Below are 27,597 nucleotides of genomic sequence, written 5' to 3' on the forward strand. Positions count from 1 at the left end.
CAGATAGCTGAGATTTTGGATAAGCATTCTGATAGTGAGACCAGCACGTCATTAAAGGCAGCAATAGCTTGCATATAACAGTAGGTTATGATTTACGTTAACATGGTTTATAAAGCTACAAACTCTGGTATACTAGTGACTTCAGTATAATTCAACCTTTAATGAGTTAAGGTGCTAGGCTGGGTTTGCACTTAATGCTATGCCATGCTTGAATAAACAATACTTTTGTGTTATATACATGAACCAGCCTTTTGCATTGATTCCTCAGACATTGTTTGAACAGTCAGTTTATATAGTCCACAGCCCTATTTTAATTCTATTCAGTCTAGGATTTTAAAAAGAAAAAACTTCAGTTTGAAGATGTTTTTATGAAAGTATCTTATCCCATTTCTTTTAAGGTCAGCTGCACTGATTTGCCTAGTCCTCCCAAGAAAAGGCACAATGTATGGTATCCAACCATACTGGTGCTAGATTGCAGGAATGCCCAAACACCTACCATGCATAAATGGAGACTTGCCACTACTTTTGCCTTAAGGGAGTCTACAAGATTCCAAACATGGAATATCCTCTGGTTAGACATTAGTTCATTATTCATGCACTGATTAAATCTGTAGCTTATATGTTGATAGTATTGGCTTCTATTCCACCCCCCACTTTTGTTTCTACAAATAAGGGCCTCCTCCATGAACAGGTATTCACCTCTGAGTGCCACAGTGGATATATTTGACCTGGATGTAGTGTCAACATTGCAATGATGCAGCCAGGTTGCACATCAGACGGATGTATTGGTGGCAGTGGACTTGTGACCTTAGATGCATGGCAGCTTGCCACATCTGCAACAAAGACTGTAAATTATGCAAGGTGCACCAAAGCCCCATGCATATTACCCTCAGTAGCGTTGTGTTCTGCCACAGGACGGAGGGTTGGGATCTGATGTTGTAGAAGCTGCACAAATGAAGTCGACTGCAGCTCTGTGGGCTTTCTCCCAAGCTAATAATGCAGAACACCTTTCTCACCACAGGAACCTTGAAACTTTCCAAGGACTTTTTTGGGGGGGTGGGCAAAATATAAAATTGTTGTCCTGCACAAGGGCGATGCCCATTCACCTTTGGCAGCTGCCTCAATATAAGCAGCTAATGCAGGGGTCAGCAAAGTTTACGTCGACTGGACAGAGATCCCTCTGTGGGTTGGATCGCGCATGCACAATTTCCAGCATCTGCATCTGTGCAGATGTGATTTCCAACATGAGTTCTGGCGCCCTGGAAATGAGCCCCCATGCCGTGATGCGCTGGTTTAGTGCAGCGCGCAGGGAATCGCCAAGCGGGTAGCTCGGTTTGGGGGTGGCTCATGGGCCTTAGGCTGCCAAACCCTCAGCTAATGGGACCTCTAGGAGAGGACTTAGTTGCTGAGGAAACGGAAGCCCTTCTGGATGCGGGCTGCCTCTTGGGTTCTACACCCAGGTATGATGGTATGTTGAAAAGCAGAGGCACAAAATCAGCATTGTACCAAGGAGCTGCCTTGGTTTGTCAGGTTCGTCTCATCAGGAGTGCTATGAAGGAGGAGAGATGATTCTGGGGCTATACCAGAGCCTTGCCTGGAATAACCAGCCACTGGCTTAACTGAGAGAATTCTCAGTTAAGTCCTCTGAGGAATGGCTGAATGAAGCTCTTAAAGATCTTGGGAGACTCCATAGGCTTTTCTGATGTGCTTGGCCATTATTCAAGCCTCAAACTCCCACCCAAATAAGGCAGTAAACTTAAACTCACTGAACTGTTAGTGTGAGGCAACGATCACTGCACTTTAGTACAGAGAGACACATTTTTTATAGTAAACTTTTAATATCAAACAATAATTGTTCCATTGTTTCTAGTTCAGTTACAAAACAAGCTCCAAAATTTTATGATCGGTGTTAAATCTGTTGAACACCATAAATTGTGTCCAAGTTTGAGAAAACAGCCATAACATTCTGGTACAAATTATCTACAAAACCCAATATAAACATAAGCTAGCACCCTTTGTACTAGCTCCACAGATTAGGCAAAAGTTGCAGTCACCAAAGCAAAATGGGAGCTGTAGCTTTAGAGTTCATTTCCATTTACACACTTCTGCTGCTGTAGTCTCACTTTACGTTGTGCCTCCAACTGCTTTGCTCTGAGCCATCTCTCTCTTGACAACGTCGTCTGCCCAGCGCTCAGAGAAAGGAACCTGCAGGCAAGAAAGATACGTTGTAGAAACACGGGTTTTAACTTTGCAACTGTAATCTGTGATCACTCCATATCCCTTAACTGTGCAAGAAAGCAACAAGCTAAACTATGCTTCTAGGTCAGGGGTCAGCAAACTTTTTCAGCAGGGGGCCGGTCCATTGTCCCTCAGACCTTGGAGGGGGGACAGACTATAAGCCATCCCCCCACCAACTCTCCCCTTCCTTCTCCACAGCCCCGGTGTCTCCTTACCTGTGTCTTGTGAGCGGCAGGGGCTGGTGGCAGAGAGACAATGAACAGTGTGTAAAAGGGTTCCAGAGAGGGGCTGCTTAAAATGGCGGCCGCTCAAGCACTGCTGCTGCTGGCACCAATAAAGCCCAGCCCCCTTCCTCCTCTAGGCAGGGTGGGGAGAAGTCAGGAGGAGGCACCGCCACCGTGTGAGGGAGAGGGAAAGGATGTGTGCGCTAGAGATCTACACAGCGATTCCCGGACTGTCTGCGGGCCAGATCCAGAAGACAATTGGGCCTGATCTGGCCCATGGGCCTTAGTTTGCTGACCCATGTTCTAGGTAGCCCCATAATCCTCCTTTGCAGAATCTGGGTCTGCATGTCATGTACTTGTTCTACTTAAGTGTATTATATAGTATAGTTTATTTGTAGGCTCCTATGAGTCTAGGGTTACATTTCTTGGCAATCCAGGTAAAGAATTATCATAACCAGGACTTTTTTTCAGCAGCTTGCCATAAAAAAGAGATTTAGTGACTCTCCAAAAGGAAATGGAGGAAGATAAATGAGCAATGGTGGGGAAGAAGGGCCAAGAAGAGAACTGAAGCAGTTAAAGGGATAAGCAAGTCTTCAGCAAATTATGGCATCTTGCAGTTTGCTATTCTGCATTTGTACTCTCACCTTGCCACAAGCAGAGTTCTATGAAGATCATCAGCTGTGATACTCTCAGGGTCATTTTTACGCATTTCCACAAAATCATCTTCTACTGCCTGTAAGAGAAGTTGTGTTTTGATTAAATGTAGTGATAAAATTACAGCACTTTCAAAGTATGTTTTAAATACGAGTTTCAACTACATAGCAAATGACCTTGCTTGTAGCACTGCGCTTTTGAGGCATGTTGAATTCCAGGTGGGAAGGATTATTTGCCCACTACACAAAATAAACACCTACCCCTTTTCCATGCTACTTTTAGCTATTTTAAGGTAGGAATGCAGTGCAGTATTGACAAAATCTTCCATTGAGTTCCAAGCCTATATAATGGTATCCTAGTGTTACAACAGCTCCTAATGGGCCGCTACATGGTGCCGTTATCCCTTGAAGACATAAAATGAAGAGAGTGTTCTATCCCACCCAGGAGAAGACGACACCACATTTGGCGGCTCCACTGCCAAAACACACTGTCCGTTCATAGGGATCATGTCATCCTGCACTTTCTCCCCTTGATAATAGCAACTTAACTGATTCTAGGAGAGTTCTTCATATTTTTCAGGAAGCAACAGGCTGAAGCAGTAATATCTGAAGTCCAACAAAATCCTCAATGGTAGATTCCCTTTCATAGTTAGGGCAAGGAGTATTGGGGATAAGGGAGGTGGCAGCCTAGATGGAATGACTCGGTCCCAAACTATATACTCTGCTCGACAAGAGATTCTGGTAAAGCAGAAAGTGCTTTCTCTACCTTGGTCACTTCATCAGATATACTGTAATCCAGCAGTCTCAGCAAGCTTAGATAAATGCGGAACTTGTTGAGGACAGATGGCAGCACTGCTGTGAGAAGGCTGCTCATGTACTCTTCCATGTTGGGGGGAATGAGCTGTGGCTGCAGGTGGACTTGGCAGTCGGACTGTGGAAAGACATTGCACAGCATTACTTCTTCACTGTTATCAGTTCCATACTACGAGCAATGTGGGCTGTAATATGAGCCAGATGAGCGGGGTAAAAAATATTATTATTAATATATATTTTTTATTAAACAATTTTAACAGAACAAATTATCAATCAATATAACCAATTACAATTTTATAACATGCAGAGAATAATATGTGCAAAAAAATCAGAGAGGGGAGCTGAGCTTGGGGGTGGGAGAGGGAGGGATGGGAGGGGGGGAAAGGGGGGGAAGAAAACACAAATATGGTTTAGACTATTAACAAAACTTTGTTGTTGTTTAGTCGTTTAGTCGTGTCCGACTCTTTGTGACCCCATGGACCAGAGCACGCCAGGCACTTCTGTCCTCCACTGCCTCCCGCACTTTGGTCAATAACAAAACTTAGGCAACCCTAAATAGATGTATTTGCTACACAGCTCTAACTTGAGGAATAGGGGCCATCATCTTCTAACTCTAACTCTAATGTGTGGGCCATCATCTTCCAACTCTATGTTGTCCTATCGCTACAGCATCCCAACCTTTCCCTTTCATTTCAAAGTAAATGAGATCTTAATAGCAAATATAGCATATAGCAAATATAGCATAGCAGTTGAAAGTGGCAAGTGATAACACACAGTTGTGATAACACACAAAATTAGTTGGCCTAGGATAGTATGCTCTAGTTCTTCACTAAGAAGCTTTCAAATGCAGAGGAAAAGTGAAGTATTGCCATACCGGTAGGAGCGATCTGCCCTCTGAAGTGATAAGGACATTAATGTTGCATGGGAATTCCATCTGGTGGTAACTGAAGTCATAATCCACCTTCTGCCAAGTTATCAGGTGACCAAGTGCTGTCACATTGTGAACACCTACAGAAACAGGAAAAAAAATCCTCTGAAATGTAGATGCAAAGTCTTCAGTTTTAAACAAAACACAGTCTTTCAATGATCAGCTGGCAGTTATTTTGTGCAGTATATTACTATCTGGGAATAAATTATCCACTTAAATCACAAGAATATATGTTATATTACACACACACCAGGATGTGGAGTCTACTCCAAGATGATGTAATATTACTGTATGTATCATGGCACTTTCCAGTTCACAGGGATATTAGGTCAAGTCCTAGAGTAGATCCTGGAGTATATATTTGGAAGGAGACAGAATGGAGAATTATATTTTGCACAAGTATATAGCTTCTGCTGTTATAGTTTCTACTATTTATTCAGTATATCAGTTAAGAATTCCAGGTACTACAGTATCTGTTGAACTAAGTGGTAGAACAAAAAGGAGAGCGATTTCAGCTTTTCAACACCAGACACTAGTCATCTGAGTAAGGAGGGTGTTGGAAAGGGGAAAAAAATTAGTGAGAGTTTCAGGGTTCCATGAACTTCCATCTATAAGCAATAGCTTTTGTTTCCAGAAATCCCATCGTTCTTGCTTATTCATTCTTCCTCTGTGCCTGCTGAAGTGCTGCAGTGTCCATTTGCTAGGGTATATATCTCACCAGGTGCTTTGGCACCTATCATGTCCAGCTGGAAAAGTAGCAATCATGCCCAGCTGTAGCAATCCCTGTGGCCCATGGAACAAGTACGAATATAGCATCAGTATGATTTCAAAAGAAGCTAAGAGACCAAATATGAAGCTCCAGATATATGACATGTCTGTTCCAAGTAAGATGGTCTTCCATGAAAACAGTCATAACAGTGAGTCCATAAGTGACTGTGGAGGCCAATTCTGGATCCACCCATCCTTCCGCAGTGGGGACATAAGTTTCCAGGCGGACATTAATCATGGTGAGGGTTTGCCAAACATGCCTTGCTCTTAGCTTGTTTCTCCTTTTCGCCCTGAGTTTGTGTTTCTTCAAAGTCCATGACCCCTTTGGTAAAGGCTGTTCTCCAATTGGAGAACACAAAGGCCAGTGTTTCCCAGTTATCAGCGCTTATACTACATTTTTAAAGATTTGCCTTTAAGAACCTCTTTAAACCTCTTTCGCTTTCCATTCTTAAGCTGGGAATAGAGTAGTTGCTTTGGAAGAATAATCAGGCATGCAAACTTTAATACAGTGGTACCTTGGTCTACAAACAGTCCTGTTAACGAACTATTTGGGCAACAAAATCCACAAAACCGGAAGTAGGTGCTCCGGCTTGCGAACTTTGCCTTGGAAGAGGAACGGAAGCCGAGTGGTGGGAAGGGCACTGGTGGCAGGAGGGAAGGCGCGCCTCATTTAAGAACGCTTTGGTTTAAGAATAGACTTTTGGAACGAATTAAGTTCGTAAACCGAGCGTACCACTGTATACAGTAGCAGACAAGAGGCACTACCACTTATGTGGTGGCAACTACTATTCCATCCTACTGACCACGTTGTACCTACCAACATCTGCTTTTAAAACAGAAATGCACTACTTGAGCATTCCTTCATTTACTATGTCCCTGAGAAAGAAAGGATCATGATAGCAACTCATGGCTGTGGGTGGCTCCTGTTTTTCACATTTGCAGCCTCTTCACCAGGTACAAACAAATGCAGACTAGGCCCTCATTACATGCTCTTTCAAGCGTAGCTAACATTAAGACAAAGTATGATCGCAATATTTTATGATCCAACAGAAGCAGAAAACCTGCTAGTAGAGAAGTTTAAGATAGCCTGGGCGTTCTACACAGGAGTTACGAAAACAGCCCAATAATATTATAAGGAGGCGTCACTGTTTTAAGCCAAGAAACATAACTAAATAACACCAGAAGCTCTATTCTGCCAAGAATGATCTACTGATACAGTGAATTACAGATTTAAGTTTTGGTTTCCCCCTAATACAGAGCTTTTCAATAGATGCCTGAGGCTAATACTGGTAATAATGAGTAAGGAAGCTAACCGGATGTTCAGAACTGGCTCGAGCTGGAGGCTCCCACGCTGGGAAAGGCAGCAGTGACTCAGCAAAGCTGGAAACAGCTGCCTCTAGAGCAGCGAACATTCATTCCACCAACGGGCAAAAAGGAAGGAATTCCTTATTAAGTCTTCACAAAAGTACACTGTGAAGTGTACTAAGTTAAGTGAAAACGGAGCAAATTCCCACCCGCCATATCAAACACAAGGTAACAAATTGTTCCACGCACATGTCAGGTTGATCAGAACAAACAACGCATGGAGTAACTGGAACAATGAATTAAAGTGTTAAGCAGATTTAAGTAATGGTTTTAAATTAAAAGGCTTAAGATTTTGTTGGAGCACTGAGCCAAGTTTTTGTGAACTGCCCTGGAAACTCTCAGTGGTGGTACAAAAATCCCTTTACAACAAGCAAATTTAAAAAAAACCCCCAGTGCTGATCCAGATTTGTCCTTCTGTGAATGGGAGGGCTTATTCCTTTTGCAGAAGTAACTCAAAATCAGTGGAAGTTCCTGCTGGAGGAAAGGAAAGCAATTTCTGTCACTTTTCCTTTCCTCCCAGAGCCACCTTTTATGCTGCAGAAATCAGCAAAAAAATCTCTCCTTCCAGTTGAGTTGCCAGCTGGCACCTATTTATCAAACCCTTCATCTTGATACTAAGCATGGGATCTGAAAGGACTTTAATCCAAATTTTCTGCAGTACTTTAAGCGCAGGTATTCTGATCTAATCATGCTAATCTGTAAAAATTGGTTAGCTACATATAACATGGGTTGTCACGTATGAGAATTTGTTATACATTACAGAGACAATGGCTTGGATCCTAGGTTGCTACTCTGTTTATGAAAAAGGGCAACGTCCATCAAATTCTCTGTCTGCAGCCCCCTGTGCCATATCTTTACAAAGGAGGTGGAAATCCCTGTTATGTGAACTCTGCTGTTTGTCAAAAGGGAAGTTATGATATAAGCCAACCAGTGGTTGAAAACCCTGATCTCACTGACATGTTAGATAAAATGTCCAATTATTTCAAGAATTAGGATTGTCAGCTTGAGAAAACACACGTACATTTTGGGAGTAGACCACTAGGTTAACCAGCATGAAGGTCCTGCCTCTGGCTTTTGGAATTGGGAGTCTACCCGTTATAAAACAAGGATGCCAGCGGTATACGGAAATGAAGTCAGCACTGCTTCCAAACAGAGCGAAATGATCAGACACAAAAGTAGGCGGCAGAAACATATATAAAGCTACCGTAGTGAAGTTCAGGTACTCTGCCCTAAGCAATAAAGTTACAGACTGGAGCCAGTTCGACACACTGTCCAATTAAACTGACACAGATGTGATGACAAAAATGGGTCAACTGAGAGATAACTCTGTAAAATAATGACAGTGCAACCTGAACAGCCAACATTATCCTTTCTAAATACAGCGATCTAGTTTCTTCTTAATATTTCTGTTAATGCAAGAGAGCTTTGCACTGGGATAATGAATGGATGAATGAAACCCAAATACCAACCTCTAGTGTCAAGCTGTCCTTGCTCAAGCAGAGTCTCATCTATCACAAGGGAGGTATTGCTTGCGAGCTGTAGTACTCCACTGACTAAGCGGTTAGCTGTGTAGTCCTTGTGGGGGTTAAACTTTAAGCAGTTCATGTTCTCTATGGTCATGGGCAGGCGATAGGACTGTCAAGGGAAAAAAAAGTTAAGAGTTTTCTGCTAAGAAGTGTTCCTTTGACAGACAAAACAACACTAAAACAACAACAGAGATATAACAAGCGGGTCAATACACACACACCAGATTCCAAAGGAAGGATCAAACAGCAACCATGCAGACATCACAAGTTGAATGGGGAATACAAGTGTTTATTCTCAATACACTTAGATATGTCATTAGCAAACTTTTTTTAAAAAAAGAACTGTAGCGAGTTAAGTTTTTTGTGTATTAGTTTTAAAAGACGCAAGTCCTACGTGTTTACTGAGTTTCCTTAAAGCTCCAAATTATCATAGTACCCTTGAGTAATAAAGATGTTGCGTAAGGCAAAATAAACTCTATTCCAAAAAATATACCATAGAATTCCACATACAGATACTTCATTTCTCCATTTAGGTGTTGGCTACTACTATGACCAAGGAACTGAAAGTACTGTTCCAATAGCAGTCTTCACAGCTATTGGAACAGAAATATTGTAGGAAAGTGTGCACCTGCCTTTTTTAGGTATACTTCTAACACCTCCAGTTCTGCAATGAAGCTTCTAGGTGGCTACTGTATCAACATACACATATAGGTGAACTATTGCACAATCAGTTGCTCCACAAAGCATATATATATATATATATAGAATTCTTACTGCAGGCACTAGCTGCTGAATAATATTGTATATGTGCTCCGTGTAGACATTATTTCTTGGACAGCCGCTTAAGTTGACTGTGAATTTTCCCAGAGGAAGAACATCTCTTCTTGCATAGCTAGAAAACACACAAAAGAGAAAGCCGACATTTTGAAATTGCTAGAGTGATTGCAAGAAGTTAGTGGCAAATTCATGATTCATGGTTTTTTTAAAATAAAAAAGCAGGTGTCTAGAAGGCTAATAGAAAGCTCAAAAATTGTTTCCCCTCCCCAAACCTTGTAAAGTGAGCTTCAGTTTTATACATCTTAATACCAGAAAAGACCTCAGCTCCATATGTAGATGGCGGATGATGATTGGAAGCACAGTTGAGGATATCAATGGTTCAGGTGGTATATTATTCAGAACCTCCAAATTCTCCTCCACAATTATTTCAATCATCAGGAAAGGCTGAGGTAGTTACAAATATTGGCTCAACCCTCCCCTTTTTCACTGACCTCTTAAGAAGGAGAGAAGCCCTGAAGGAGTTATATTTCTGGATGGTTTTGTTATAATTGTTTATTGGGTGAGGAGAAGGACAGCTTATGTGTCCAGTTAACTGCTCCTCTCCCAATAGACACTGGAAGGTGAGAAACAAAACATCCAAACTCAAATGCCCAGGTAGAGAAGTTGCCAAGAATGAGAATGAGAATGAGATGCAAATAACATATGGAACACATAAGACAATCAGGTCCGTAACTTCCTGATGCTATAGGAGCCCAGTCTGGAGGCGAGCTGAAGGCCCAACTTTAGATGATGAAAATAGGGTACAATTTAACGGAAGTAAATTTGGAGAATTTTTATCCAAAATGTACCACCCTTGAGCAAATTCTCACTCGCTCTTACAAGAATTAGCTGCAGTGAGCCTTGGGCTCAAGCGCTTTCCCACCCTCCTCTGGTGGAGTCAGGAGTAGTAAGTTGGCAGTTAAGCATTGTGCTCAAACTTGGTCAAACTGTGTTTAGTATTAAATATGGTTAGTTGAAACTACCATTGAGCCAAAGCTTATGAAGCTAGTCTGTTTGAATTACCTATAGGTAGGGCTAACCACAGTTTAGGATTCAGAGCCAACACTGAGCTGTGGTTTATTGAAACAGAGCTGTACTGGTGGAGGAAGGAGAACACGACCCTGAAGTTGGTGCACATAATGAACCATGGTTTATTACACACATGCGCTGCCCCCATTGTTTGAAAGCTTCCCAGAGTTCTTGCTTAAGGGAAGCACCATCTTCAATTTCTTGGGCAATGATATACCCAAGGCTATTCCTGTGTATTTGGGTTCAATACATTAAAACATCTGCTCTGGTTATTATTTCATAGATGTTATTTTATCTCTTTGAGCCCCTGACAGAACACTTAAGAATCTGCTGAGCTGCATGCTAAATCCTAAGTTTAAAAAGGGTTGTATGGGAAAAATGAAATGTTCTAAATAGCTGACCAGGTTACTTACACTGTGGAAATGAGATGCAATATAAGGTACTCAGCAGCCAGGCTGTCTCCCAAGAAGGCATGAGTGAGGAAGCCAAGAAGCTCTGCTCTGACTGGTGACAGTTCAGACATAAAACTAGAAACAACTAACAGAGAACAGTAGGGAGTAGACAGAAATACCATTGCCTAACAGTCATATAAAATACAGTTCTTTTTATATGAATGAGTATCAACTGGGGAAAAGACTGGACAACATACAGCTCTATATCCAGCAAAAGAGCAAATTTTGTATCTTGCTGTAAAACTTTGCCCACCTAAGTTTCACACCATGCTACTTTGTCCGACAGTTGGGGCAAAGTTTCTCAGCATAGGCCCTTACTATTATTATTATAATAATTGGTTTAACGTAACGTCTTTCTTATTATATACTTTCATACGACACTAACTAATACTATACAAAATCTAGTCTGCAAAAGCAGTACATAATTACACAAGCCAGAACACTATTTATATGTGTGTGTGTGTGTGTGTGTGTTTAAAGAATATAGATTACACAAAAACACAGGGAGGTGTCTGTCATTACAAAGAGCACAGAACTTCAGAATACTACCACCAAGAGGCAAGAAGAGCATGGCTGGATTTGAATCTTGCATGAAGAGAAGGAGGTGACTCTAACCCTGAAGGAGGATACTGTGCTACAGACTGGCCTCCATGAGCCAGTCCGGGTTTGAATTTGAGAGGTCTGCTGCTTAGCCTCTGGTCTGTGGGTGCCCTCTGCAGGACAGGACCAATGAACACATTGGCGTACATGCAGCAGCATCACTAAATGTTTGGGGAGGCTACTTGTTGGTCACATTTTCATGTAATGCTAAAGCATAGTTTAGCACAATATGAATGTGCAGGACAGCCACTGGGCTGCATGCTTCCCCTTATCCTTTGCACACACAGCTGGGATGAGCTGTTTGCAAGCTTCTGCTCTTGATTTAAGGTGCAGCTTGCAGATTCATCTGGATCTAGAAACGTGCTTAGCCTTAACTATGGTTTGTTCAGCAGGCCACTGTCAGTAATTATGGTCTGAAATTGGCTTATCTGAAAATCAACCATGGTTAATATTAACCAAAGTGTAAATGAAACAGCAGCTGTGGTTATGTAAAAGCAGAAGCTGCATGCGAGAAAGGATGGGAGCCTAAGATGCAATGTAGCTAATTCATACAGCACTCAACTATGGCTCAGTGGAACATGCAGATGTAGACATTAAAACAGCATGTTGTACATGGATTAAATGGAGGGTTATTTTAATAATGTCTCCTTTTTAATATTAATTTGTAAACTACAGAGAATATAAAATTGAAAGGTGGTATATAAACGTTTTCTAATCTTGCAGTCCTTGGGAGAGTGCGCCAGGGGCCAAATAATGTTTCAAATCTACCTCTGAGTGGGCAGGCCTCCCTCTGCAAGGCCTCCCTCTGTAGCCTGCACCTTATAGAATTTAGTAAAGGTAAAGGGGTATGCCATGGGAGAGCAGGGAAAGGTATTAGATCCAAAAAAGTCCCAGTCTCCTGACATTATGCCCCCCAAAAGAGTAAACATATGCAAGTCCCGAAGAAAAAGAAAGAGCAGGTGGTAACAGATGCCCCCCCCCGAAAACCCCCCACTGCTTTATGCTCCCTTTTGTTCTGCAGGGCACCAAAAAAGGTGTTTCCCTTCAGTTCTCCCTCTCCCACACTGTTTGGATTGCTCTATAAATAAATAACAATTAAGAAAGTAGTACTGATTATATTGTAATATTTTATCTTTACTCATTACTGTCTACTTTCAAACACAGGAATGAATGGTAACTTGAATTTGGACAGAACTGAAGCTAATAAAGCAATTTATTTATTAATTTTATTCCCCTTTTATGCAAACATTTCTCTAGCGAAATTCAGTGCCCACATAATAGCTGGCATAACCCACACTTTTAATTAACATTTGTGCTTAAATGAGAAAATTAAATGTATAAAAAACCCCACCCAATTATCCTTAAACAAAGCTGGGAAATACGGTACAGAATCATTAATATGAGCTTTGATTTTTTAGGAGACTGGCATCTGCCTCAGAGAAGCATCTAGCAGGGCAACAGCTGTTGTGTGTGTGTGTGGGGGGGGAAGACTTTTACTCAATATTGTAATTAAGAGCTGTTTCCTCAGCTTCCATTCCTTTGCTGAAAAACAGCTGATTTGGATTCGTGAATCCTGTTCACAGTGAATCCCTCATTAAAGGAACCTGAATGGTTTTTGAGCCAAGGGATTTAAATATGCTGTAGGATTCATAACTACTAGCTATGTTTACAAAAAGATTCAATATGCTCCGTCTCCACCCAAGGATCTCATAGTAAAACTTGTAGCCAAAATATAATCGACTTGCGTAAGGAAGAGAAACTACTAAAAAAAATATAAGTGCCACGAAGCAAAATCAAGCTCAGTTAAAAACCAAAGAGATCAGTGTTGACAGCAACCTTCTTTAACTATTTGGAGTATGGATCTTTGTTACATACACACTATAATCCCATGTTTGCATATTTCATATGCATTTGTTCACCAGCTAATAGTACAAAATGTACACCAGAGCCTTAACTGTTGCTACAGGGGGTGAGCAATGGTTACTTAGGACTGGCATGGGGGGCCTTTTTCCAGGAATAAGCTTATTTCAGGTCACATTTCTCAAATAAAACCCCCCCGACAATGCCAATGTATTTGTGGAAAATCTAGAAAAACCTTAAAATCAAAGGCTTCAAAGATGTTGAGTAGAATACCTTTGTGATCTGAATACGTAGGACTCTGGGAACAAGCTTATTTCTTTGTGAATGAGGAAGTGGAAACAATAAAGTCCAGTGCAGACATTCATCAGTAATGAGGTAATCTTTCTTTTAATAGCTTAACTACTTACAGCTCTTGCTTTCCTCTTCATTAAGGCAGGCAGGCAATAATGGGTTTATGTGTTGAAGTTTCTGTGCTAAAATCACATGGATTCTGGGAACTAATGAGGCTGGGGGACTATGAACCCTCTGTTCTTCCACTGTGTCCATACATTCCATAGACTCCACTGGAGAGGACGAATTCTCCCTAGTAAATAAAAACAACCAAGCTTAAGACACATTTCGTGCAGTTATACAGGTGCTACCAGTGAATACAATGACATATAAAACAGATAGAGCGGGACTAAAAAACGTACACCAAAAAAATTGGGAGGGGCAAGTCTACTGGGAGGGACAGTTGCTACAAGGTTTCAACCCCACTTAGAATCAAAACCTGCCACCATGTACTTCTGTGGAAGGAAGCTGTAAGCTCTACAGGGGAAGGTATTACACATAATAGGCCTCTTTGCTATGGTGCTTGAGGCAGAAAGGTAAAAGACAACATGGCTAGAAACCCTTCCCAATGTTGCATACACAGAACACTTTCAGGATTCTAACAGAGCAATCCTAAGTGGGGTCTGGAGTGGGGTCAGTGTGGTGACTGGCATGGATGTGGCAGCCAACTAGGTCAAGAAGTGTGTGTATGCCTTGTAACTTTCCACAACATCAACTCCATACTGAAGGACCCATAGATTGGTCTGGGGGGTGGGGGATTTCTGATTGCTACACTGTCAACAACATAGCTGAGCTTGATTAACGAATGAAGAGGTCCTCCATCTGACATTGCCTGTCACCCTCATAGCGCTGTGTGTTTAAGGAGACAGCAGGGCATGTGCAACTATGCTGTCAGCACCATAGTAAAATCTGAGCTTAGCTTGCTATTGCAAAAACTGCATCATACTTCTGCTTATTTATACAGAAATGAGTGGTACCTCGGGTTAAGAACTTAATTTGTTCTGGAGGTCCGTTCTTAACCTGAAACCATTCTTAACCTGAGGTACCACTTTAGCTAATGGGGCCTCCTGCTGCCGCTACGCCGCAGCTGCGTGATTTCTGTTCTCATCCTGAAGCAAAGTTCTTAACCCGAGGTACTATTTCTGGGTTAGCAGAGTCTGTAACCTGAAGCGTCTGTAACCCAAGGTACCACTGTGCTGTGAATTTGGTTTAAAGAACATTTCATCATCTTTATGGTGTTCATAAACACCTTCCCCATAATTCTATGAAGTGGGAAACTGAGGCTGAGAGACATACAACAAATACACGGAAGAGGTGGGACTCTAACCCAAATTTCACCCACCCTTCCACTGAATTGCACTGGAAACAAAGCAGGATCAGCTTGTGGACTGCCAGCAATCTTCAAAAGAAAGATACTGATATAAATTTCCTCTGTTTCAGTTTTGAAGCACACTGACCAAAGGGTTAGGGACACACTGCCATTATTATACTGATAAATTACAAATAAAATACTTAAATATTGTTTGTAGCTCAAATCTGTGTGCCTTCATCATTATTATCATCATTAATAACTGTAAATGTGGATCCTATTAACATTAAAATGTTACCTATCTTCGTTGTTCACCATGTTCAGGACTGGATCGACAGATAAAATCCCATACACCTCAAGAACATCATTCACTTTGAAATTATCCCCGTTTTCATATATCTGTCACAAAGAGTATTTTTAAGAGAAGAGACAGATTATAGTAACATAATGCATAGAGCTGAATATTAAGCCAGGACTTATCTTTGCAAGAATGAGCAACAGCAAGTAGGAATGGATGAATCCTTCAATTTTGGTTTCTTCCAGATGCTCATTCCTCCAATATCAAGTTCAGTTATTCACTTTTCTGCATCAGTTTGTGAATTTCTTTTTAAAACGGTCTCCCAAAAATTCACCAACATTTTAGTACTTATTTCTCCTAATACACACATTTCTGTAAACCTTTTCTTCTAATGTGTATATTACTTATGTTATTTTCACTAATATATGCATGTTTTATGTATACTGTCCCCTAATTATACACATTTATGCATACTGTACATAATTTGGGTTGAGAACTGCACAGCAAAATTCAGAGAAACGAGATAGCTGCATTTCAGCTCACGTATTGTTTTGGGTTCTGCGAATTAGGTAGGTTCACATTTGCAGTGTGAACTGAATTTCTGCCTCATTCCTCACAACAAGTCTCATACTCTTGCACTTTCCCTTCTTTCTTTTGGTATGGCTGCAAGGAGGACTCTGGAAGTGTTTGCTTCTGTTTTGGATTAACTGCAGCTTGTCACAGTGTGTGAACGCAGACAAAATGTGGTTAATCTTAACTATATTGTACTAAAAAAAAGCAGATTTTGAACTCTGAATTATGAAGCTGGTTTGTTTCAACAAACCATAATCAAGATTAATTGCAGTTTAGGATTTTAGGACTTTGAGTAAACTACAGTTACTCAAAAAGAAGCAACAGCTTTATATCTTTTCTTTGTGACCACAGTGGATGAGAAGAGAGGGAAGGGAGTGCACAAACCTGAGGCTTGCTGCAGCTCATTCCTGTAACAATAAACCATCCAAATACAAATGGTATCTGAAGAAGTGTGCATGCACACAAAAGCTCATACCAATAACAAATTAGTTGGTCTCTAAGGTGCTACTGGAAGGATTTTTTAAAATTTTGTTTCATCCAAATACAGCCAGTGTGTTTCTCTAGCAAAATCATAAAGTAGATTTCAACATAACCGTAGAGACTTAACAGAGCAAGCAGAAGGTTTCTTGCACATTTCATTGTATCTGCCACTTCTTGGTTGCAGACATCTGTAATAACCAGCTGCATTTTACCCATTTCCATGAGTTTAGCACTGAGATTTATTCTTTACAGAGAATATATGAATCATTTCAGATATATGCAGCAGTAATGTCCAGAGCTGCATAACACACAACCCGTTACTAATCAACATGCACAACCCTCAGCACAGACACCAACTGTTGGTCTACTTCTTAGCTCACATTCCAGTTTTTGGAGACCTACTTTGGAGATTTACCTATTGCCATTTATTGTGTGAGATACGAGTATCCTGCTGTTTCACCTATGTCAACTCACATAAAATATATGATCCTGGGTTTTTTTTAAGAATGCACATATAACTTCATCTGAATAAATAGGATTAAAGGAACATGACATCTCAAGTGTCTGCTTATGTGAGTACAACTGCAGCTACACATACTTCTGTGTTCTGAATTATAATAATATACCCTAGGTCAACAGTGCATTTAATGGCAGGATTTATTTTAAGGATTACATTATTTTGGTTTTCTTAAGAACAGAAGAGCCCTGCTGTATCAGGCCAGAGGCTCTCTAGCCCAGTATCCTATTCTCACAATAGCCACACAATGGCCAACCCAGATGTCTATGAAAAGCCTGCAAACAGCACCTGACTGCAACCACATGCTCACTCTTATGACTCCCCAGTAATGGGCATTCAGAAGCTTATTATCTTCATCAGTGGAGGTTGAACTTAGTCTCCATATTTCATCCATGGATTTAAAATGTAAAGGAGGTAATGCTTAATACTGCTTGATAGGCTTATTACCTTCACAAGACATGCAGGGCCTTTCTCTCCTGGAAGTGGAAAGTTTAGATCTAGCGGAGGTGAGCAATTTAAGGAGATCGTCTGATGTCTTGCAGATGCTTCTGTTTCTAATCGCTTTGGCTCTCCACTCCCGTGGATATCAGGCACATTTCCTGCAAGTTAGAAGTAGTAGTTTCTAATCAAAGTCCAATCAAAGTTGAAATTAAAACTTCCAGTTTTTCAAAGAAGCTTTACAAGGCCAGAGGTTTCTTACCACAGCTTTAAAATGTGCCGAAGTACAAGGATTAAGGTAAAAAAAGTAAATGTTGTAATGGGGTGCATCCAATGTAGTGCAAAACTAGAAGCATACAGTACTTGTTTTGCTGGTGAAATATTTTGCACCAGTAGAATATTGTTGTGCAAGAGAATGCATAAGCAAGATGCTGGTAACTTTGTTGCACAACAGATTGCACAATCAGTTGCACAAGTTTCCACTAGCACAGCTGCTGCGCTGGATTCCTCTGTTATGCAACATTTAAAACTCACCAGTCCATTAGTGCAAGAGCCCTTGATCCAGTGGAGAGAGAATCATAGATGCAGCCCAATAAGTGAGTCAGAGTACCAAAAAAATATGTGCTTCAATAAAACAGCTATTCAGCCATACGACTTTAGTGTGTTTTGGGTGTAAGAAGAACTTAAAATAAAACCATCAATCTCTAATTAGCTGATACCCAGATGTTGCTCTCTCTGTTTAGATGGATGTAACTCCATATCTTCATCTTCCTCATAACTCCTCTTGTGGCGACTTGGTGTATAGGATGTCGAAGGGCAAACTCGAGCCTGGCTTGCACTGGTATAGGCTTAAATCTCTAGCTAAGGACAATAGTATTTACTGATGTGATCTACCCAGCATAATTTGATCTGGTATTTCAATTGTATGGAATGATTTAAAACAAAAGAAGACAGGGAAACAAGGCACCATCCTCTCATGGGATGTATACAACAATAGAACATATTCCATGTAATCTTAGGCTATAGAGAATTGTGAAAATAACTTGCATCTACTTCCATATGAAACTCCTTAGGAACATTTTCTATCTAATATAACAGACTCCATTGAAGTGACATAATTCAGCCTCAGTTACAGGATTAACTACAGCTAATTAGTAATTACCCAACATACTTCCACTAGCTGAGTCGTTTTACTGGTCTTAAAGCTGTATTCAAGCTTGCCTTTCTCTCTCTAAAAGTTAATCTACAATGTATGCTAAATTTGATAAGATTTGTTATTTTTGGATTAACCACCAGAGGGAGTCATACTTTTCAGAAGACTTCAATTTAACAGTATTCTAAAATTTTAAAAATGTACAAAGCTACTCATCTGTTTGTGTAGATATGCCTGGAAAAACTGACCCTACATTTTTATGGAATAATTAAAAAACCCAAAACACTTCAACTTTCTTTGTAGGACAGTACAGCACCTTTTCTTCAAATTTCAAGGCACTTTAATCAGATAGCTCAGTCGGTAGATCATAAGGCTCTTAATCTCAGGGTTGTGGGTTATGTTGAGCAAAAGATTCCTGCATTGCAGCGCTTGGACTAGATGACTCTCTACAATTTTTTTTCTCCACCCCACATTGCATATTTATATTTCTATATATCAGCTTACAGCACAGTCAAAGAACTGCAAAGGATATTTCTTTCACCCATGCCGACTCTCCAGGCACTGGAACACAGTATAAAGTCTGTCTGTCTCCCGTTACTATTTGTTTAGGGTTTAAGTCTATTTCTTGGTGAGGCTAGAAAAGAATCAAGTGACATTACACAACATTAGAATACAAGATATCCAATAATATTTGGCCACTTTCACTTCAATAATTCTATCCTACTAGGTCAGTTGTAACAGAAGTTAATCTACTAGAATATTGAGAGTACCAAAGCATTTTTTGTTTCAAAAAGGGTTGCAGATTCATATAGTGGTATTCCTTTTCACACTAAGATACAATATATTATGTTCTTCCAACAACCATCTTGCAGCTGATGCTTTAAACCATTTTAAATGCAAGAACAAAACATCTGTAAATAGTTTTCCTATTATGGAACAAAAATCATGCAGGTTTTATTCTTAGAAAGCGGAATAACTGCTTCATCATAATCACAGTCACAAAAATAAAAAATAAAATGGGCTTATTTAACAATTTGATATTATATGCCATAATGACTCATCAATGTTTGCATCACTCAGACAAAACCCCCAGTATAATGTAAGAATCAAAGCTCAAATTAAATTAAAATGTTGAATCGATCAATATATTTTAATAAAAGCCTCAATCTCTGGATGCCAAATCTTTATGTAGCCTAAACAGCAACATCCATGTGCAAGAAGAATGTATCAGCAGATGTGGAGGAATCCCAAAGTTTGAAGTACCAATCAAAATATTTAGGGGGGAATCTAATAGTGGGAGGGGGGTTGACCTAAAATGACCCATGGAAGACTGAACAAGCTCACTAGCCATAAAATGCTGACTGGGTTGGAGAAATAACAGAGTGAAAATGAGGATTTTGAAGAAGGGCATGGCTGGTTTTTTGGAAACCTGAAAATGAGACACTGCGATATTTTATTACGGATCCTATGTGTTTATAACTAAATCTCAAAGCTTCAAAGAACCGTGAAGTTTCAGATAACTATCTTAATAAGAAAAATAAACATTCTGTGGCAACAGCATCATTGCAGCATGAGCTTTCATAATCAAAAGCCTACTTCATGCATCTGATGAAGGTCTTGTCTTGTTCGTGAAAGCTCATGTCACAAGACTTGTTTTTACAGCAGACGACCAATGTGCCTACTCTCCTAGAATGTAGGCATAAATGAGACTTTCTATATTTTTTAAAAATGGAAATAATTCAGTACTAGATGCACCAAAAGGATCAGGTCATCAAAACCTTCTACAGTTTGATAGTCTGTTCTATTTCCACTTCACTGTCTTGTTTGTGTAATACAGGACAGAGGCATTATCAAGGACACCACTAAATACATTCTTAGTTGTAGTGCTGGAATCAACGTTTTGCCAATACAGAAAAATATCCCTGCATGCATATCTTTGTTGAAATAAACTTCTTTGAAGTACTATTTTTTTCTTTAGAGAGAGGTGCAAGAGAAGCAAGGGAGAGGCACATATATATGGGATGACTTATTGCACAGAAATAAGAAACATCACTCACAAGGTTCAGGTTTATCCCTTTAAAACCTACACTTAAAAACCCCAAACTGCTAGATGTTATTCAAAGGAAGGAATTCAGTGTCACTCTTCTAATCGTTCTGTCAGTGCAAGCATTACAGCTTGTCCAACCAAACCATCTCCCCTATGGATTCTGGGGATTATTCAAACCCAAAACTGAAAATGGGCGGGGGGACAGGGAGCTATATTTGCCATATTATCACTCACCCCACATTCTGCTACATCTCTGTATTTTCCAAAATGCAATACCTATTAAAAAGAGGACAATGTGAGATCACTGTTGTATCCTACATCAGTTCACATTCATTTCTATGCATAACAGAAATCTCTTCAATTGTAGTTATGCTTTAAGTATCAGCATTGCACTACATATTTCAAAGTAAAGATCAAAATAAATCTGAAAAAGAATTCAATACGGGGAAAATTCTGGCCTATAGCCCCCTTCTGAAAGCAGCTACAAAATACTCCTACAGATAAAGAGCTAAATCATGATGGCTTGTGGCTATGCCTCACACAGATGTTCAGGATCTATTGGGAGGCTAATATACAAAATACAATTATGTAAATTTCATATTAAAAAAGGGCACACCCCTTCAGTTATACCAATAATTGATGTGGTGGCCTTGCTTCCCAAGAGGCACTGCTGAACCTTCTGCCGTGGTAATTAATATGCAAAGCAGTTCAGCTGAGAGCAAGTCCAAGATAGTACTTTTATGCCGCAGACATGCCTGTTTCTTTAAGGAGACTGAGACCTGGAAGTCGTCCATCTAAGTAGGGTCTTCTCAGTCTTGGTGGGAATATCTGTAGGTCTCAGTCCTTGAGTAAATTACTGCATATGCCCAGCACAAGAAATGCCAGGGTTTGGAGCATGATAATGATGCACCTATCCACAGTTAAAACAGAATGAAGAATCCTCTTTCCTAAGGAGGAAGACTGATTACTCACCATCCCTGCACATTCTCCTTATTTCAGATTACTCAAGCATGGGGTGCTCTTCATTGATGAACTGTTGATGGATTTTTAAAAGCATGGATTGGTTGCTGATACCCTGTGTGTGTCAGGAGGACTTGTGGAAAGGGAAGTGGCTGGGTTCCCCCCCTCTTTCACCCTCTGTCGAACTTCTGCAAAAGCCCCATGTGACATGGAACAATAAGCAGAAGATTTGAGAGAGGAGGTGGATGATGGCCACCATAAATCATGGCTGATTAGTAAGGCAAGCACACACACAGAGAGCACGTATCTGTGCATGTGAGAAAGCAATAAGGACCATAATAAAGAACCACCACTTACACATGATTTAGTATGTATGTCAATTGTTTCATAAACATTCATATAAAATTCAGGATCAAACATATCTTGAACCATACAGCGAAATTTCACTAAACTGTTTGGCTTCAGATAATGTAGAGGGACATCATTCAATGAAGGCACCTGTAGAAGAAAATAATAATATTGAATTACTACTACTTTCACATGACATATGCAGAATTTTACTCTCTAATGAAACCTTAATTTATATAGTAATTAGGAATCATGAGGAAATCAATCTATACTAAAGAATATACATTATATTTTTTTAATCTAGCAGCAGCCTTATTGTTTGTTTACATCAGCCAGTGGGAAAAAAAATGTCAAGTTCACAATATTTTTAATACTGTGTATAATAGATAACTGGTATAATAGATAATACAGATGTGTTTTCTAAGATAGGTCCAGCTTTTTAGAAGTCTTTTACTGCTAGATTTTGACCTGGGAAATGCTGTGGCTCTTTGGTAAAACCACTTCTGCTAACATCTTTTCTTTTTGATAAATGCAGGTGCTAAGAGCCATGAACAGATCCATATCATTTTGAATAACAATGATAAACAGTAAAACTGTATTAATACAGCACGGTACTGTCACCATTCAAACCTTCGTTTTCTGAATTCACTGTATGCCCTTCATTACAAGGCTTAATTGCCAATTATCCAGTCTCTCAGGCTATCAAGCTGCTGAGCTATAATCACACTTCAGTTTACTCTTTTGTACTTTGGGGATGGGGATGAATTTACCAGAGAACACTGATGTTCAAATATTTAATCTCAACTAAGCCAACACCGAGTGTCATTCAAACAAACTTGTCATCAGAAATAGTGCTCTTTCTGGAATGCTTATTATTCTAATCTGGTATGCTCATGTGACTTCCCCTTTGTGTTCATGTCTTCAAGTCCCCTTTGTGTTCATGTCTAATTCTACCTACAACATGTTTTTACCCTAAACTCCCAGGTAGGTGGGTACAGGTTGGCAGCCTAGGTGTTAGTTAAAGTTGGCACAGGGGAAAAGCAAGGTTGTGCCTTTAACAGCTATAAGGCAGAAGTTTGACAGGGTAAGCTTTTCCTAGTATGGAAATACATTTGTGGGAAAAGCTTCGCTATGATTATATTCACTCTAATTTTGTGTTATGACATGTCCGTCTCCCATGGCAGCCATGTTGTGACTGGCACCCACAATGCTCTCTCAAAATCCAAAATTTGCCCATTAGTTCAAAAGGGTTTGTGGCCCCCTCTTCTACAGTATGCCACTGCGAAGACTTATCCTACAGCAGGCATCCCCAAACTCGGCTCTCCAGCTGTTTTGGGACTACAACTCCCATCATCCCTAGCTAAAAGGACCAGTGGTCAAGGATGATGGGAACTGTAGTCCCAAAACAGCTGGAGGGCCGAGTTTGGGGATGCCTGTCCTAGAGGCTAAGAAACACTGCTGCCAATGCAATGAAATTAAACAGGCAGAGTAGGCAATTCTGCATCCTGACTATTCCTGCTCAAAATCTCTATAGTAGAATTAACAAAAACTCTGACCAGCCTCCACCAGTTACTTATTTTTTATATTTTTGTGTCTTATCATGAGGTTAACAATACCTGCAAGTCCCAGTTATACGTGAGGTATCTATTTAGAGGTGCATCCAACTTACTGTCTTTTCAATGAAGTTATTAGTCTGTTAACTCTTCTCTAAGAAAGATTTTTAGTTCCTATTGCAGTTACAGGGCAACCCTAAACATCAGATATGCCAAGTGGGAGAAGTTAGGATGTGGTATGTCGTCCCACTCCCAAAATGAGGTGCCCTTAAGCTGATGTAAATAAATTACCCCAGTGTATCTGTTTACGCCAGCTGAAGGAAAGCCCTGGCCTGGTGGCGTAAATTAAATTGGCTTCAGTTATGCTGGTGTAAAGGGCAAAAAGGGGGCATGTCAAGAATGGGAACTGTGTGCAGGGAGAGGGATAAAGAATCTTATGCTGCATCACAACTCCCTTAATTCATTCGTTTTACCCACAGAGCTTGGTGTAATTTACATCACCTAAAATGCAGGTGTAACTAAATTCCCCCAATAAGAGTCAATGAAAGGACAGAAAATGAAGGTTTGCATTTCCCCCGCACCCCATCAACCAGGAGCAATTAGAATGCAATTTAACTTACAGAGATACGCCTTTGTATCTGATTTGCTAGGACTGCTCTGCCCATCTGCATGGAGCTTTACAATCCTTTTAGTAGTTTTTTCTCAGTTCAGTTCGCAAATTTATTTAAAGCAATGTTACAGGAAGATATTGCGTAAAACACAAGAGTACTGCCACCAAAAGCAAAAGGGTAGGACCTAGATATGTAAATAAGTAAGCCCATTTTTACCCAGTTAGTAGCATTATTTTCTTTCAGCTTCTCTCTGAAGTATTCCGTTACTTTTCTCTCCCATTCAGGATTCAGACTATTTTGAGCTAGGAAAAAACCAAATGAAATTGAACTATTTCAGAACATTCAACAATCCAATGTATTTGGGCAATAAAATAGAATCCTGACTTAACTGCAAACACAATTTTTGCAAGAATATTGTCAGATAGCATTAGTTATTGGAAAAAATAAAGAGCAAGTAGTAAGGCTAACATTTATTAGTATTGGAGACAGCATGCCTCTGAATACCAATTGCTGGAGTTCATGAACAAGAAAAATGCTACTGCATTAAATTAAGCAAACTGAATATTTAGACTAGAGATAGGGAATGTGTGGCCTTCAGATGCAGCTGAACTCCAACTCCCATCAACTTATTGATTCCCATCAACTCTAGGCAGTATGGCCAGTCTTCAGGGATGAGTTGTGTTCCAGCAACACATGGGGCGCCACAGGTTCTGAATCCTTGATTTAGTCTGTCAACCAAATGTGGGGTGAAAAATTTTCAGAAACAGAAAATTTTCCAGTGTTTTATTTTTCAGGAGAAAAATAATCAATTTCACAAGTTCACTGTTAACATTGAATGGACGCCAATTGCAAATAAAACATTAGGGAATCACAATATCACATAAATGACGGGTGGTCACGTCGTATTTCTTGTGTGAGGTTTCCAAGTACTGGGCAGCCTGTTGGCTATCAGGCACTTAGGAACTTACAGCAGCTTCAAAACCATTTTGCTGTTTGCAAAGGGCTTTAAGGCAGCTCCCACGCTTCTGTTTGAGCCTCTTTGAAATATCGCTCTTTGAAGCAGCTCCACACTTCTCCGTTAAACAAACAAGTGGTAGAGAGATGGTGGAAGAGCAGAAAGATCTGAATCAATGAACAGTGTTCAAAACTCCCATTGTTGAAGATGCATTTTGCAACAGGGAATTTCATTAGCGTGAAGAGTTTCTGAGCTCTGGGCACAATACTGCGCCTAAGATTTCAGATTAAAACTGCAGAGTGGAAGGAAAGGAGGACCTTTTTCTGCCTCCCCACTTCCAGCTACTTTCTAAAGACTGGAGAAGAGACCCTCTTAAGAATATTAGGGGGGTGGGCAGGAGAAGGACTAGACCATGTGAAAAACAAGCATAATATTTTAGCTGCAGTTCATTCATTTTCAGCTTTGTGTTCTTGTTATAAAAAAGTGCACCTAGACATTCTGTTGTTGCGTATATAACCTGGGTTTAAGGTGCCATTTAGTGCCTAGCTTTCATATCTCAGTTTCTTTTCAGCTGATGAGTGGGGATTAAATCCTGCTGCCTTGGCTACACGATCTGGTTTGCTTCTAGGAACAGGGCATGCAGCCATTGCAGGGTTGGACCCTGTTCTCCTGCCCTCCATGATGTGGTGTGGGGGAAATGGCCATGGGGCCAAATTTGATTCCATGGAGGCCCAAGATTGACCCATGGCAGGAAGTTATCCACCCCTGCTCTATAGCATCAGAAAAGTCTCCCAAAATTTCCCAAATATCCCACATCACCGTCAAATAGGATTGATATATACATTCCATGTCATGAAGAACAAACTGTCCTTGCCAATTAACTAAGTAGCTGTTGCCTCTGAAAAATTCTAGACAATAGAAAGAGAACCCAAACCCTAGTTGGGTAGCAGTGATGTGTGATGGAGGCACCACTGCATCTGTCACTCATGCTGGTCAGAGAAGAAGGCCAGCAAGATGGGGGAGGTGGGGAGGTAAATCACCCTCAAGTGATGACAGGGGTGGCTCACAATTCAGAAGACCATGGGCTAGCTTATTCCCTCTTCTGGAACACTCCATTTTGGTACTCCTGCTTGCCTGCACTTTTAGTGGACCAAACAGAAATATCTACAGTAATGGAACACAGTAAGGCTGGGGGGGGGGGATGGATTCCCCAACCAATCTAGCCTGCTTTCTCACCTGGTGTGAAGGGCGAGGTGGGTAGGACAGCCACTAAACTTGTAACTAATCTTGCTTAGTGTCCATGCATGTACACAGAGAAAGCCAAGCAGAAACCACTCAATTTTACTACCTGCTCACAATGTATATATTGTTATGAGTTGGGGGGGGGGAGACAGGCTGTATACTTGAGCCCCCTTCTAAGGTTACAAAGGAAGTGGCTTTGTGCCCCCACTTTCAACTCGCTGGAAGTTACAAAGACCAGAAGTTATTATGTGAGCTAGAAGCTAGAACCTGGCAGACTGCAGGCTGGGCAGCTGGGAGACAGTGCTGTGTGTGATTGCTGCTGGAATCCAAGGATGGGACTGTGGGAGAAGCAAGACTTCTTAGGGTGTGTTAATGCCATGAACCTCTCAAACGTACACTTGGGTCATATGTACGTGTAAATAAACCATATACCCTAAAGACAGCAGAGTCTCTGCTATACTTCATTCTGAAGGAGCATGACCTGGAAGTGCCTGGAACCCCTTGAATCTCACACGGCTCTGAGATCATGGTGGTGTGCAACAATATAAATTCTGTACTGCAGAAGATATTAGGCATTCGTTTCCTTAAAACTTACGTTTAAAAGTTAATTGTTACTATAGCAGGCTGTCGTTATTCATGCCAATCAATAAGCTACTTGATTTTAGTGGCTCTCTTTTGGTTGTTTAAATCAATGGTCATTTATTTCAATTGCCTTGGTTTAAACCCACACATCCTGGGAGACACAGACACCCCAGTTAAATACCCCAGGAACTGATACTGGTAAGGAACAAAACATGTAGAAGCCAGACGGCGTGGTATTTACCTGCCTAACTGGGCTTTGACATGCACCAGCCTAATACCACGTCCTCACTTTATTCTGACAGAGGGCTCTGATCTGGCGATTACCCTCGGGGGGAAAAAGCTGAAGGCTCCTTGGAACCTCCCGATTCTTTAGCACGCGAAAAGGCATACTACACATGCTCAGAGGCACTTTTATCCCCGTTCCTGGTCTGCTTTCAGGGCGCTTCACAACCACAACAGCCATGCGATCCCGCCGAAGAGTGGGAGCCAGGCGTCCGCTGCCCTCTCGCTGGGCAAGGCCGAGCTCCCCACTAACGCCTTCCAGCTCTGCCCAGCTAGGCCCACTTTGCCCTGCCGCCCCTCCGGCTCCCTCCATGCGCAGCCGACTCCTTCTTCCGGGTTGATCCCGGCCCAGCTGGCTTGTCTCAGCCCCGGCTCCTCGTCCTCCTCCCTCGCTTCTCTTTCCCGAAGCCTTCTCGCCTTTGCTTGTTTGCCTCGCCGCCCTCCCAAGTCCCCCCCCCCCGGTTCCCCCTTCGCTTACCGAAGATGCCTTGCACGATACTGAGGGGGCAGTTCAGCCAGTCCGCCACACACGGCATGTCGTCGGCTCTCGGACCGGGAGGCACACGCGGGTTTTCACCGACGGTCGCTCAGTATCCCTCCGACGGCGGGCAATGGCGCGCTTCGGCGGGCTGGTGCTTCGCAAAGAG

At 41.1% G+C, this 27,597-nt stretch overlaps 1 protein-coding gene across 1 annotated transcript; it reads right to left on the reverse strand.

Moving 5' to 3' along the window:
- Nucleotides 1-1,818: 1,818 nt before the first annotated feature.
- MCMBP (minichromosome maintenance complex binding protein) lies at nucleotides 1,819-27,569 on the reverse strand. Its single transcript, XM_083616406.1, has 16 exons — nucleotides 27,429-27,569; nucleotides 24,106-24,191; nucleotides 21,735-21,875; nucleotides 20,652-20,693; nucleotides 18,903-19,004; nucleotides 17,937-18,066; nucleotides 17,227-17,378; nucleotides 15,210-15,310; nucleotides 13,680-13,855; nucleotides 10,774-10,897; nucleotides 9,290-9,407; nucleotides 8,459-8,624; nucleotides 4,803-4,936; nucleotides 3,882-4,046; nucleotides 3,107-3,195; nucleotides 1,819-2,205 (listed from the first exon to the last, which is right to left on the reverse strand). The coding sequence occupies exons 1-16, from the start codon at nucleotides 27,484-27,486 to the stop codon at nucleotides 2,079-2,081; spliced, it is 1,911 nt and encodes a 636-aa protein (XP_083472532.1). The 5' UTR covers nucleotides 27,487-27,569; the 3' UTR covers nucleotides 1,819-2,078.
- Nucleotides 27,570-27,597: the final 28 nt, after the last annotated feature.

The sequence above is a fragment of the Podarcis filfolensis genome (genome assembly GCF_964270895.1).
Source record: "Podarcis filfolensis genome assembly, chromosome: 5".
In the NCBI taxonomy this organism is placed as follows: Eukaryota; Metazoa; Chordata; class Lepidosauria; order Squamata; family Lacertidae; genus Podarcis; species Podarcis filfolensis.